This window comes from Nomascus leucogenys, chromosome 18, assembly GCF_006542625.1.
Source record: "Nomascus leucogenys isolate Asia chromosome 18, Asia_NLE_v1, whole genome shotgun sequence".
Lineage (NCBI taxonomy): Eukaryota > Metazoa > Chordata > Mammalia > Primates > Hylobatidae > Nomascus > Nomascus leucogenys.
This window is the reverse complement of record NC_044398.1, coordinates 77,308,274-77,324,106: the sequence shown is the minus strand read 5'-3', so window position 1 is coordinate 77,324,106 and position 15,833 is coordinate 77,308,274. Positions and strand designations below refer to the sequence as shown.

General features: G+C 37.4%; 1 protein-coding gene across 3 annotated transcripts in view; it reads right to left on the bottom strand.

Moving 5' to 3' along the window:
• MAST4 (microtubule associated serine/threonine kinase family member 4) overlaps nt 1-15,833 on the bottom strand; it is a 577,822-nt gene that overhangs the window by 34,022 nt on the left and 527,967 nt on the right. For all 3 annotated transcript variants that reach the window (XM_030799245.1, XM_030799247.1, XM_030799246.1), the window contains 5 exons: nt 14,240-14,325; nt 5,000-5,208; nt 3,461-3,599; nt 1,787-1,919; nt 745-910 (listed from right to left, as the gene is read on the bottom strand). In XM_030799245.1, coding sequence (XP_030655105.1) covers nt 745-910; nt 1,787-1,919; nt 3,461-3,599; nt 5,000-5,208; nt 14,240-14,325 — 733 coding nt within the window. The remainder of the gene's footprint in view (nt 1-744; nt 911-1,786; nt 1,920-3,460; nt 3,600-4,999; nt 5,209-14,239; nt 14,326-15,833) is intronic.

The window sequence follows — 15,833 nt, the reverse complement described above, 5'->3', positions numbered from 1 at the left end:
AAACTTTAAAGAAGAGAGGCCTTTCTGATCTATGTTCCAGGGAAATTTATAAAATCGGCAGGTAGGGTAGTGATAAACCCTATTTAATTATCATTTAGTTTTGCCACAGGCCACATACAATAGTTAGGGTCAGTTTGCAGGTTAAGATCTAAAAGTTATTGAATTTTAAATGAAAGATGAACAGCTGTTACAGAAATAACATTACACCATAACAACTACCAATGGAATCATTAACAATCTGTGGATTCAACTTGCTTCTTTCCCATTCTCATTATTTATTATTTGGTAGACATTTGTTTTAGGGTTTATTACATTTTTGTTAATTTCTTCATTATGCCATTAACCATTTTCCCCATTTATGTAAATGTTACCCACATTAACCTTTTCTTCTCTGGTGCAACTTTCTTATCATGGAAAGGAAGACTGGATGGCAATTAAATTGCCTGTAAATCCCACACCAATTTCCTTTGCAGAAAAAGCACACGATAAAAAATGGTTTTGTTGCTAGTACATTTCCAAATTCCATGTTAAAAACATTTCTTCAGATCAATTTTCAACAAAAATTGCTCTCCTGAGATTAAGAATGCCAGTTATATGCTTTGATGAGTCAGTTCTTTCAATTTCTTGGCTCAACTGTTTGATAAAGGTTAACATTTTAGTAGTGAAAAATGTGACACTCAACAGATTTACATTAAATAGCTGCTTCCCAACAGTGACTTAAAGATAACTCCTGATGATATTTACCACTGATGACTTGTCCAAATAGCTCTTCTGGAGTATCCCCAAAGAATGGCACGCATCCAACCAGAAATTCATAGAGGATAATCCCCATGGCCCACCAGTCCACCGGCTTTCCATAACCCTGCCTCAGAATGACTTCTGGTGCAATGTATTCAGGTGTGCCACAGACCTAAAAGATAATTGCAATATTAGAATAATTGGAATATTAGACATGAATTAAAATGAGCAAGGTGGCTAGTCACCAATTATTTTGCCCAGAATGCACCTGCTCAACCACATGGAACCACATGGACAAAGAACTTAAGAGCAACAATTATAAAAAGATATTTAAAATACCAAGGCAAAGAATTATTACCAAAGATGGGAAGTTTACAGTTCTGCTCTAATGTTAAATTATATGTAATGTTTACTTTCAAATTGAGAATCTGACCCTGTTTGGTAGTTTTACCTACTATACAATATTAAAACCACTTATAATCCTTACATTTAAAATAATAACGCATTTTTAAGTTTGTCATTGTCAGAGAGAGTTTTAGTATCTATATGACCAAAATACATTCACACACAGGTTATTTCATAAAAGCAATGACAGTTGAGATGCGTTTACCTTAAGTAATTTTACAATGAACAGATTGTGGACACATGGTAATGAGGCATGCTTAAAGGGAAATGGGCCGTGGCTTGGATTTAGCACCCGTGATGGTACAATGCATCATGAGTTTCACAAGTACTCTACTGAGACTCCTGAATTCCTTACAAAAACAGTATTCCATTTGTCTCTCTCACACTCTCCCTTGTGTGCAATTAGATCGTTTGTCTTGCTAATAGACCATAATGTTGGGGGAGGAATGTAGATGGAGCAGACAATTCAAAGAGGCCCAGGGAGAAAAATGGGAGCAATTTGCACTTTATTAAATGTAAGGTTTATACAGACATCTAAACCACCAGCACTGATGTGAAGATGGCCCACACAAGTTGATTCTGAACTTCACTGGCAATACCATACTTGGTATTTCTCAATAAACTACATGGCACTCAAGCTTACCTGTTTATCCAGGAACTCTCGAGCATCCTTCTCAATATGACCCTCGTAAAGGTTGGTAGTCATGCTCATTAGTCCCACCTTAGATAATCCAAAATCTGTCAGCTTTATGTGCCCCATGGAGGTAACCAACAAGCTATGAGGCAGAAGGACATATAACACAATAATCACTTTATAAGCTGGTTATCTATTTTCATTTCTTCTCTACCCCCATCAATTTCTAAGACTATTTAATACATGGGCATCAAGCTTATTACCAAACCTGGCCTGGAAAGAGATGGAGTCACACAAAGACGTCAAATACCTCCGTCTAGCAGCTGAGTGTAATTCACAAGGGAGGGCTAGAGACAAGGTGTAGCTAATCTTTGTTGGAACAGCCACATAAAGCATCATTTCTAACACTTTGAAACTCTTAGAAAAATTCAAGTATGAAACTCTGATCCCTTTCCATTTTCACAATAAGAAAATAAAAAAGGAAGGGCATACACCAGGAACTAAGGAACCCATTTGTGATTCAAATGAGACGTAAGATAAAGAACAACAGAAAAATATTGTATTGTTTCAGATTTCAACTTCCATCTCTAATTTAAGTTTCTACTCATTAAGCACAAAACCTATATTTCTTCTTACACATGCAAAGAATCTGCAATTAAATATATTTAAAACTTTTTATTTTAAGTGGGAAAATAAAAAGTTTAAATAGTATATACAGTATTACAGTAATTTTAAAATTAAAAGAATAGAGGTATTTTTTAAAAAGCTACTGGATGGAAATATCCCAAAATTTTAATAGTTGTCTTTGGTAATATTGCAGATAAATTTTTTTCTTTTTTTCCCCTGAATTTTTCAAATTTTGTAGAATGAGCATGAGTCAATTTTATCATAAACTTTTCAGCACACTTAAAGTCTTTACATATTAATATGTAATGTTTTTAGAGGCTTCTCAAATTAGTGGAGAAAACATGAAATATTTAATAAATGGTGTCAAGATGAATAGCTAGTCATCTGGGAAAAAAAGTCAATCTGTATCTCAAATCAGATACCAAAATCAATTCCACATAAATTAAAAATTACTAAAAAATTAAATTGTGAGTAAAATAGAATGTAATATCAAGCACTTCATCTTGGAGTAGGAAAAGGTAATCTAAGTATTACACCAAATAAAGAAATTATCCAGAAAACAACTAGTAGCATTCTATGAAGCTATTATCACATTTACACCATTAAAAAAAAAACTTAAAAAAATGAACTCTGGCTTTATCATTATCTTTTTCTCTTGTCATTGGGGGTGGGGAACTAGGGGAGGGATTACATTAGGAGAAATACCTAATGTAGATGATGGACTGATGGGTGCAGCATACACCACCATGGCGTGTGTATACCTATGTAACAAACCTGCACGTTCTGCACATGTATCCCAGAACTTAAAGTATAAAAAAGAAAAAAATATACATATATATGCATTGTATCCTTTTTTCCATGAGTTTCCTGAACTTCAAATAAGCATATCTTTTAAAGATTTACATACAAATTACCGTATATACTGTTAAAACAACTCATTTTGGACATTATGGAAGAATTTGAAAATGTACATTGCATTAAAAGAAAACAGCTTTATAAACATATGAGAACTTTGTATTGGGCAAAAGAAGGCATATATTTCATTTGTGTACATACTTGTCTGGTTTCAAATCCCTGTGTACAATTCCATAATTATGTAAATATTCCAAGGCCAAGACCGTCTCAGCAAAGTACATTCTGGCCATATCAACAGGGAGAGGACCCATGTTTTTCATTAAAGTAGCACAGTCTCCCCCTATAACACAGGAAAAAGAGTTAATAGCTATAGGATCAAGGCTTAATGGAGAAAATTAGTTTAGACTGCAGAATTTCAAGGTGAAATCATCTCTACCCATAGACACAGCATATCATAGTCACAACTGGAGTCTGTGTATTAACCTACCATGTTTCTAACTAAGACATGATATGGAGAAAATACAGATTTTTATTTAAGAAGTAGTATTCATAAGAGAGGAGGTTTGGCTCTGAAGTGAAACTGTACTTTAAAGAACTGCTGGCATAATTTTAGGATCATGGTAACAATTTAAAATATACCAGCATAAAACATGGATTCTAGAATCAGGCTACCTGAATCCAAATTCTAGCTCTGCCTCTTACCAGCTGAGACATCCTAGGCAAACTACTCTTGGTTCCTTCACCTGTAATACGAGGATGGTAATAATGCCATCTTTGTTAGAATTTTTACGAGAATTAAATGAGATAATCTATATAAAGAATTTAAGATATTGCCCAACACATATCACATATTAAATGTGTGATAAATGTTAGTAATTGTTTTTGTTAAGATAACCACAACAGAGGTTAAAAAAGCAAAATATTGGTGTGGCAGAAAGAACACTGGGTGAAAATAAGGCAAGCTACATTTTTGTCTTTTATCTACCACTCTATCTAGTAAGTCTTCCTTTCTTGGACTTTATTTCGCTCATCTATGAAATGGAAAGGTTAAACTAAAAGGATATCTAATGTTTCTTTGAGTTTTATAGTTTTGGGATTCTGTTCAATGACAACAGCTTAAATTAGATGCTTTGAAATTGTTACCAATCTATTCATCTTATTAACTTTATGTCAACAAGTCATGGTCACTTGAACTCAGAAACTTAATATAAAATTGATGGAAATAAGATTACTTGGAGCATTGAAAAGGTAGTCCATAAACCTCTTAAAGAAAAAAAAAAAAAGCTAAAAATCAGTAAGACTGGCTGCATTTTCTTGACTGTATCTCCTTTTCCATTTTATTTCATACCATAGACTGAAAAGAATATATATTTCTTTGTGTAAGAAGACTAATTGTGATGAGTACTTTTATGATATGTAATACAAATAAGTAGAAAAAAATCCCATCACCTATATTCCAACTTTAATGACCAATTGAGAGGAGGTAGTTAGGATTAAAAACTATTAAAAAAGATAAACAACCTTTTTTCCAGATAGCGCTAATTTTCCCTTTGTTATAGTAGAGCAGGCACTTTACAAGCAATTATCAGAAGATAATGACTGGGAATACAGCCATCTCATTGCCTGGTTTCAGTTCCTAGGTGGATACAGCCATTATGTGGCACAAACACAGAAAGCTTCAACAACGCAAATGAGCAAGGGATTTCTGGGTACAGGTGTCATGTTTTCCGTGTCAGATACCTTCCACATATTCCATGACCATGCACAAGTGGCGCCTTGTTTCAAAGGAGCAATACATGCTGACAACAAAGGGGTTTTCTGCAAAAGTCAGGATATCCCGCTCCACAAAGGCCTGCTGGATCTGGTTTCGAAGGATGAGGTTCTGTTTATTAATCTTCTTCATGGCAAACCTCTGCCGGGATTCTTTATGCCGAACAAAGTAGACTGCCCTGAAAAGGAGCAGAAGTATTGGGGTTGACAGGAGGAGAGAAAGTAAGGATGTTGTGGGGATACAGTAAACCATATAAATCATCAACTTTTTAAAAGTTCCCACGGCAGGTGGAATGTAGCTTACACAAGCTGGCAGCTACAAACATCCCATCCCAGGCTAAACTCCTTTGGCTAGATTGATTTTTTTACAGATTCTTTCAGTTAAAGGTCAAGGGTCACATTCAGGCATCAGATTCATCTTCACTGCTGAGCTGTTTCCTAATACCTAGCTGACATTTTCAGTTTTTCCACGAACACATCAAAATCCGATATATGTCAGAACAGGAAAGAATTAACAAAGTTACACACATATAACAAGCTAGATCCTTTCTAGCATTAGATATATATTAGACACTTTTTCTCAACCAACTAAAGCAATAATTTTTTTTTTTTTTTTTGAGATGGAGTCTTGCTCTGTCGCCCAGGCTGGAGTACAGTGGCATGATCTCAGCTCACTGCAACCTCTGACTCCTGGGTTCATAAGATTCTTGTGCCTCAGCCTCCTGAGTAGATGGGATTACAGGTGCACACCACCATGCCCAGCTAATTTTTTGCATGTTTTTTGGTAGAGACAGAGTTTCACCATGTTGGCCAGGCTGGTCTTGAACTCCTGACCTCAAGTGATCTGCCCTCCTTGGCCTCCCAAAGTGCTAGGATTGCAGGCGTGTGCCACCGTGCCTGAACCCTAAAGCAATAATTTTCTAAATGATACCGTTGGGATCCGCAAAAAACCCCATAGCTTCTTAGAGTATCTGGCTTCCAATTCAGAGACATTTACTTCCAAAGAAATTTCCAGATAAATGAGAAGTATGTGTTTATATGGGGCTGTCCTGCAACAAAGGGTAGCACACTTCCTCACTACAGTCCTCAGCATGTGCTACCCCACGGCCGTTTCAACAGGAAATGCATGTCCCAGCATAAGAGCGGGCCAACGATAGAGCTGTATTTCTGTTTTCTCAGACCCACGGTCAAGGTGTCAGGGAACTCTATAACCAGACCAAGCTACACTCAATCTCTACCTAAAGCTTCACCCAAATACTTTATAGAGCCAATTATGTCTAGGTAAAGACAAGGGACCCAATGAGGCTTGGGATAAAGTAAAGAAGAGAATCAGAAGGAGTCTTAACAGCTCATCTGAAAATGATGAGCAACGAGGAACATGTCTTGGATGGGCTCCTTTCTCACAAGTCCTCCTCACCTGTCAATATCATGGGAGAACAAGTTTGAAATCTCCAATGATCAAACAAGAAATCATTTACCTGAAGAGCCATCAATCACAGTGAAGTATGTCCAGTGCCCACCTTATAAAACAGGGGGTATGTGACCTGAAATGGATTTTCCACTAGTTACTTAGCCGTCCCTGAACAATGACTGCAAGGAGGCCTAGAACACCCTATGCTCCTGCTCAATCAATATATCAGGGTGATTCACTGAAATAAATTTCAACTATATTCAATCCCAGTTCAATCAATGTTAATATTCTTCCCTTAAGTGTTCAGCTTGGAATTACTTTTTCTTTCATGAATGTGTATCTTTATCTCTGTCTTCTCATCACGCTCATCTTTTTCCTTTATTCGGCAAATCACACATCTATATTTTTGTCTCGGTCTAAACATTATTATTATTTTTGCTTTGCTCATATTTTTCTTCTCATTTCTTTGGTTTTCTAGTTCTTCCTTCACTGTATAGTAAAAAACTCTCTTAACCATACCTCCTATAATCAATGCACTGAATGATCTAGTGCTGTTATTCCCACTGTAAACCAGCCAGCTGGGTGCCCAGCGCTTTCTACGCCGACTGGTGGTACTCTTCAGGATGACCAAAGCCTTGGGCTCCCACCATTCTGAGTGATTCCCACACCTGTTTTGCTGGCTACATTTGATATTAAGATTAACTAATTTAAACAAATATTTAAACAGGAACATGAGTGTAAAAAGGGAAAAGCACTATTGCTTATCAGAAAAGTAAACGTATGTTTTAGAAAGTCTTAATAAATGTCAGTTACTAAATTAAGTTCCTGTTGATTTAATGTGGGTGACAAGATTTGCAAAAGTTGAAAAAAATAACAAAAATCTAGATTCCTACATTCATATTGCTTCAATTTCTTGTTTCACCATCAAAGAAGTTAAATTGGAAAACAGAAACAATGTATTGTAAGCCTGGTTTACACTGGCTTTCTTGAAAAGGCCTTCCATCAAAAGACTAGGAAATTTATGTATATTTAGGTTACATTAAAATGTTTAAAATACGTATCTTTTCAAATTATTTCCTACTTTGACCAACTTTTAAATTAAACAACCAACTACTAGTTCTTTTTCTATCAGATTAAAGGCTTTTAGTATATTTTTCTTTTTTCAGCTACTGATGAGATACTATCAAGAATCCACAGATAACTTGAGTTGCTCCTGATCAGATGATGGTAGCAGGACAGACATACAAAGGAGCACAGAAAATAACTTGGCCATCCCTCAAATAGAAGATAAGCACTGATATACAAATGTTGTCATTTTATCCACTGCGATCAAGTCAGTTTCATCCCCGGGATGCAAGGCTAGTTCAACATACGCAAATCAATAAACGTAATTGATCACATAAACAGAACCAACCACAAAAACCACATGATTATCTCAATAGATGCAGAAAAGGCCTTCAACAAAATTCAGCAGCCCTTCATACTAAAAACTCTCAATAAACTAGGTATTGATGGAACGTATCTCAAAATAATAAGAGCTATTTATGACAAACCCACAGCCAATAACATACTGAATGGGCAAAAACTGGAAGCATTCCCTTTGAAAACAGGCACCAGACAAGGATGTCCACTCTCACCACTCCTATTCAACATAGCATTGGAAATTCTGGCCAGGGCAATCAGGCAAGAGAAATAAATAAATTGTATTCAATTAGGAAAAGAGGAAGTCAATTGTCGCTGTTTGCAGATGACATGACTGTATATTTAGAAAACCCCATCGTCTCAGCCCAAAATCTCCTTAAGCTGATAAGCAACTTCAGCAAAGTCTCAGGATACAAAACCAATGTGCAAAAATCCTATACACCAGTAACAGACAAACAGAGAGCCAAATCATGAGTGAACTCCCATTCACAACTGCTACAAAGAGAATAAAATACCTAGGAATACAACTTACAAGGGATATAAAGGAACTCTTCAAGGAGAACTTACAAACCACTGCTCAAGGAAGTAAGAGAGGACACAAACAAATGGAAAAACATTCCATGCTCATGGACAGAAAAATCAATATTGTGAAAATGGCCATACTGCCCAAAGCAATTTATAGATTGAATGTTATTCCCCATCAAGCTACCATTGACTTTCTTCACAGAATTGGAAAAAACTTCTTTAAATTTCATAGGGAACCAGAAAAGAGCCTGCGTAGGCAAGACAATCATAAGCCAAAAGACAAAAATGGAGGCATCATGTTACCTGACTTCAAACTATACTACAAGGCTACCATAAGAAAAACAGCATGGTACTGGTACCAAAAGAGATATAAAGACCAATGGAACAAAACAGAGGGCTCAGAAATAATGCCATACAATCTATAACTATCTGATCTTTGACAAACCTGACACAAACAAGCAATGGGGAAAGGATTCCCTATTTAAAATGGTATTGGGAAAACTGGCTAGCCATATGCAGAAAGCTGAAACCGGATGCCTTCCTTACACCTCATACAAAAATTAACTCAAGATGGATTAAAGACTTAAATGTAAGGCCTAAAACCATAAACACCCTAGAGGAAAACCTAGGCAATACCATTCAGGACATAGGCATGGGCAGAGACTTCATGACTAAAACACAAAAAGCAACGGCAACACAAGCCAAAATGGACAAATGGGATCTAATTAAACTAAAGAGCCTCTTCACAGCAAAAGAAATTATCATCAGAGTGAACACGCAACCTACAGAATGGGAGAAAATTTTTGCAATTTATCCATCTGATAAAGGGCTACTATCCAGACTCTACAGAGAACTTAAACAAATTTACAAGAAAAAAACAACTCCATCAACAAGTGGGCAAAGCATATGAACACACACTTCTCGAAAGAAGACATTTATGCAGCCAACAAACATATGAAAAAAAGCTCATCATCACTGGTCATTAGAGAAATGCAAATCAAAACCACAATGAGATACCATCTCATGCCAGTTAGAATGGTGATCCTTAAAAAGTCAGGAAACAACAGATGCTGGAGAAGATGTGGAGAAACAGGAGCACTTTTACACTGTTGGTGGGAGTGTAAATTAGTTCAACCACTGTGGAAGACAGTGTGGCAATTCCTCAAGGATCTAGGACTAGAAACATCATTTGACCCAGCAATCCCATTACTGGGTATATACTCAAAGGAATATAAATCATTCTACTATTAAGACACACGCACACATATATTTATTGTGGCACTGTTCACAATAGCAAAGACTTGGAACCAACCCAAATGCCCATCAATGATAGACTGAATAAAGAAAATGTGGCATATATACACCATGGAATACTATGCAGCCATAAAAAAGAATGAGTTCATGTCCTTTACAGGGACATGGATGAAGCTGGAAACCATCATTCTCAGAAAACTAACACAGGAACAGAAAACCAAACACTGCATGTTCTCACTCATAAGTGGAAGTTGAACAATGAGAACACATGGACATAGGGAGGGGAATATCACACACCAGGGCCCATCAGGGAGTTGGGGGCTAGGGGCGGGATAGCATTAGGAGAAATACCTAATGTAGATGACGGGTGGATGGGTGCAGCAAACCACCATGGCACGTGTATACCTATGTAACAAACCTGCATGTTCTGAACATGTACCCCAGAACTTAAAGTATAATAACAAAAAAAAAGAACCAAAAAAGGGGGCTTTCAAACAGGAAATATATATTTTAAAATCAAAGTTAGAATTTAAAATACTGACAGGGAGAAACCAGTATCTTTCTTTTATAGCTTGCCTATTCTGGAGTGTAAATTGGCATACCACTTACCATCTCTTCCTTCAATAGCTGGTTTTGAGTAGTGCTGAAGAGCCTTAGATGTATGTTATGAATTTCACAGATGATCACAAGGTGGCCATTCTGATTTTCAATCAAGAATCACCATTTATTACATAAATAACTGCTCTGCAATATGTTTGAGAATAAGAAGTGAAGGAAGAAGAATGGACTTATCCATGATTTTATGAAAGAATAAAAGACAAAGATGCCTCTGGCCCAATATGACCAGCATCCTGACTGGGTCTCTCTGTGGCACTGTATAAAAAATGGCTTTAGTCTTTATTCTCAGATTTTCAGTTCATAAAACTTTGTGTGACTTTCTGCTTTCCCTTGCTATGATGTACTTACAATAATCAGTTAATCCTTGGGAAAACCAACCTAAACCAATTTAAAAGAATCCTATGAGTAGCTTGAGATATCGCTGCCTCAGGACATGCTTATCTTGATCAAGTCACAAAGGTCAAACAGACTTCCTAATTAGACGTAGTTGTGGGTGGATTTTTTGTTGTTGTTTTCTGTACCTGGGTTTTTACATTTCTGTATTGCTTTGGGAATATTACTCGTCATGTTGAAATTTGTTTATTTAGTAATAATTGTTGTCTCTCACATATACCTTGTCTTTTAAGTTGATGTTCCAAATGTGCTTAAAGTTAGCAAAGAGAGAGAGTGACAGAGAGAAACAAGGAGAGATCCGACAGCCACTGACAGCCAGACATATAACACTGTTAAGTGGACTGTAAACCTCCCAGTGTTAAAAGTTGTACTGAACTGATATGGCTCCACATTTCTTCTCTGCTTTCTGGTCCCAGAGGTTGTGCTTTCTTTGAAGAGGCTGCTTCTGTCTCTCTTCCTACACTGAGCTCCCTGTGAAACAGGAAAACCCAAGGGTAGAAGGTAGAGGGGCAGGGAAGACGTAACCAAAGACCCTAGTTCTCTCTGAGCCAAGCTTCTCCCCACCCATGCAGAACTGAGGTGTGGGAGGGTGGGGAGAAGTGGAACTAGAAGCTGACAGGATCTAGAGCAGCATGAATCAGCCCTATTGCGAGCATGAATGTCTAGCGTGTATAAAATTATGCACGACTCTGAGAGCCCAATACGTGACTCCGTGCTAGCAAATCTCCATGTGGGAAGGAGGGTGCGTGTGCCAGAGGCAAGTTGAGAGAAAGACTACAGGGAGAGCATGTGGGAGACAGGGCGTATGCCACTTACGCACATGTGCCTCTTTGGGACATGTCCTGGGCCCCTTCACAGGTAAAAGAGAATCATGTGCATCAAGATTAGAAGGAAAGGCAAAGTGGGGGAGAAATGGTGTGCCTTTCAAAAGTAGTTTTTTACTTTTAAAAATTTTAAGTCAATTTTATTCTTTTACTCTGACAACATTTGAAGTTATGACTTAAAGATCCTGGTGGAAGTGTTCACTGGAAGAGGTAGGACCTCTACAACTCCAATTAGTATGGCTAAACATTTAGCAAATGGATACCTTACAGAGAGAAGAGAGCTCCGCTTAGAATCAGGGTATCCGTGACTCTGTCTCTGGGCCTCTCCTTCCCTACATGTGAGTGGAAATAATATCAACTACCACAGAAGGGCTCTTGTGAGACGAGAACATATATAAAGAAACCAGCACAGCGCCAGGCACATAGCGCTTTTTATAAAGCACTAAGTTGACAAAAAGACACGTTTAACTTCCAGTTAGGGATCAGAAGTGTGTTAAACAGAGAAGGAAATCAGATGTTTATCAAATTGGCTTTATAACATGAATTTTCACCAAGTATGATGCTGAGAAAGCCATGTATGTTTTAGCACTACAGATAGAAGCCCTTCTTAATGACAGGGCTAGTTTCCAGCTCCACCAGTTTTTGAGGAGTCATGGAATTGGTGTCTCTCTGAGCCACTGATGTGAGTGGTAGACCCCGTACATGGATACCTAGGAAAGCCTCTAGAAGGGCCAGTTCAGCCACCCATAGCGGGATACATTTGTTCAGCCAGTTCCCATAAGCCTGCAGTCAGCTTCAATGACTGGGTGAACCAGTGGGGGTGGTTCCAATCAAATTTCAAATTAAAAATTATTAAAATGTGGAGAAAATCTACCAGAAATATAATGAGAGATTAAATCTGAGAAGAGAAAAAGAAAAAAAGAGTTTTGGCTAATCAGCAGAGGCTCCCACAGGCAGCTTGTGAGTCCATTAATGACTTGGCCTGCATCCTGGGTGTTTACTGATTCACAGCTTGTTTAACTTCTTGTATATTCCCAACTATTCCCCAAAGTGTGATATACCTCATCTACTATACAGTGGTTTAATTGCACTACAAATGAGTTTACTCAACCAGTTAGAACTCAAAATACTGCTAAGATATATGCCCGAATTTTTAAAAGTAGTGCTTCACAGATAATCTTATTCCAGAATTCCACTGCTAATAAAATCTAGCAGTGCTCAAACCCATACACCCATTAAATCAAAGTTTAATCTTTTCCCTAATGAAGAAAGAAATCTTCAGGTCATTTCCAAAAGTGTAAAGAACTAAAAAACAAATGATAAGCAAGTAGAAACCACAAACAATTGCATGCTAGAACCATCTTCCTAGGTAGAAAAGTTTCCATGAGGTCCTTGAAAAATAAAATATTGCAAAAATACAACATCAGAAAACATTTATAAGCCACAATAGGAAATATGGCATCTGACATATCCTGAAAACAAATCAGTGAAGCATAGAAGGGACTCACAAATATTTAAGTTCTTAAGTTAATGGTGTGGGAAATATTCGAGGTGAAAAAATGGTAACAGAAACATCCCTTGGGGCACAACAAAAACCTCTTTTGTTTCATCTGCTCATCTGTGTGATAAATGGCAATAAATGTCAATGAGATTGTTTATTGCTCTTTATATACAAATAGAATTGGGATTAATATTTAATTAAACTAGAATTCTTGGGCTGTCTAAAATGGATCAGGTCACAGTTTGTGCATTAATTACCCTTCTAAACTATTAGTAACTCAGAAGAATCTTGTCACTGTTTACTGCCACAAGGAGAAAATTATGTGTCTATAAAAAGGGATCAAGGAAGGAACACCATTAATATCATTAGATTATTTAGGATACAGTTCAATTTTGAAAATCCTGGTGTAGGAGTTAAAACTGCGGTGAGCGAGCTATGATTACACCACTGCACTCCAGCCTGCGGGACAGAGCAAGACCTAGTCTCGAAAAAAAAAAAAAAAAATTAAATTTTTAAAAAAACAAAATCCTGGTGTAATAAAGACAAAAACAAATATATTGCTCTAAATCAAACTTTTCCAACCTGCAGCCTGTGGGCTGCATGCAACCCAGGATGGCTTTGAATGCAGACCAACAAAAATTTGTAAATTTGCTGAAAATATTATGAGTTTTTTGTGATTTTTTTTCAGGTCATCAGCTGTTGTTCATGTTAATGTATTTTATGTGTGGCCCAAGACAGTTCTTCTTCCAACGTGGCCCAGGTAAGACAAAAGATTGGACACTCCTGCTATAAACCTTCAACCAGACTTATTTAAAGACATTTATCTTAAGGTTGTCTGCTGGTCAGACATGAAATACAGGCTAACTGTCATGTAGTAATACTATATAGAAAATTATAAATATATGATTATATATACTATAGTATTTAATATATACATATATATCTCAATCAAGAGTCAGGTATTTCTTTTAACCTAAAAGGGCAAAAATGAAGGAGGCAGAAACAAGGGTAAATAAAATTTTTCCTTGAAAGTCTTTGTCTCCAACCCTCTAAAGTAACTGCTTGGTCACTTGGCATGTTTTCTGATGAGGTGTCCAGTAAGAAGTGATTTTGGCTGCACAGTACAAGCCTCAGGAAAGGAGCAGTGATCTGAAAAGTCAAGTCCCTATACAGCTTCTATTTGGCCTTAGATATATGTGAAGAATAAATATATTACTTGAGTATGCAGAAACACAATAGAGAGCTTTTCTTGAATTACTCACCCATAGGCTCCATTGCTAATCAATTTAATCGTTTCAAAATCACTTTCCCGAGGTTTCCTTCGAAGTTTCAGGGAGGTATTAGAGCTCTTGGAAACAAAATATGGAAGTTAAAAAGTAGTTTAGAATTAAGAACATTATTTTATCAGCAAAATAGATAATATTTGAATGACACACTGTTATGTAATATGTTGAAGTACAGTATTCCAGCCACAGGAACCTGAGGGATAGAGCTTTACAGAGCCATCATCCACAGCAATGCTGACAAACTCCTTGTGACACTGTCACTTAAGCGAATCCACATTTCCAGGCAATCAAGGACAATTCCTGATATTAATTTCCTTTTGTAAACTACTCAGGTTGGCCTTGTCCTAGTCTTTTAACATTTTGGGAGTTAACTCCAAAATGCCAAGCTTTCCTTTCGGTTTCTGTCAGCCAAAAAAGAATGGGCCGGAGTGGCTCTACATGGGGCTCTACCCCTGACAGAACATGTCTCTTTCATTCCTGTGGCAATCTTCATTGCTCAGAAAAGCAGTAGGCAACACATGGAACACGCAAGTACAGAATGCCTGCTTTTCTTTACTTCCATGCCAGAAATCTAACATGGCTTACAAAACAAGTTTCAAAAAGACAGCTCTTTAAAAAGTTTAGCTCAAAGGATGGGAACAGAAAAAAATGCTTTAAAAAATTCACTCATGCCCCATTTATCTTAGCATGGAGAGGGAGTTACCAGCTCTTTGCTCCCCTCTGCAAGAGTCCAGAATTCCCTTCCTATTGTTTTGGAAGAAACCCTGTGTGGGCGCCGTCATCCTCAACTCAGCGCTGTCATCGCTGACCCTGTCATCCCACTCATCTTTGGAAGACTTGGCTACCCACCTTCCTCTCTGCCAAGAGCTCTCTCATCATCCAGGGTGACCTCACTGTCTACACAGATAACCCACCCAACACTCTGGCCTCCAGGCTACTTGACCTCTTCAACTTGAACCATCTGTTTCCTCTGCTCCCCCTTGGCCTCTGGCCCTAAGATCTGGATCTATCTAGTCATCACCCGCCAATGCTCCATCACAGAAAACAGACTTCAAGACTGGGACCACTTACTTGTTTAGTCACTCAATATTACTCTTTTAATCTTTTTATTCTTTTTTTATTTTTTATTTTCTTATCTACTTTGCACTGGCTCAGAAGATAATTCACTCACTATTACTGCTCTTTCATGGGTTTGGGCTGCAAGGCTCTGTCCAAGGCTCTCTAATCTTACTAACTCTTTCCTACATGAGTGATCTCATTTATGTTCATGGATGACTCCTAAGTCACTTCCACCTCCACCAGAAACTCTCCCTCTGAGTGCCAGAAGATATCAGACCTTATCTACAGTTGCTGGTTTGATGGATCTTCTTTAATGTTTCAAAGGAACTTCAGTCTCGATACATTCAAAATTATGAGTCAGATAATAAAACAGCTATCATTTATTTAGCACTTACTAGGTGATACTGTCCCAACCATTTTACATAAAAATCTCATTTAATCTTTTACAAACAGGGAAACTGAGGCACAGGGAAATTTCCCCCACCCCCAGCTGGTAGAAAGCAGAATGTTT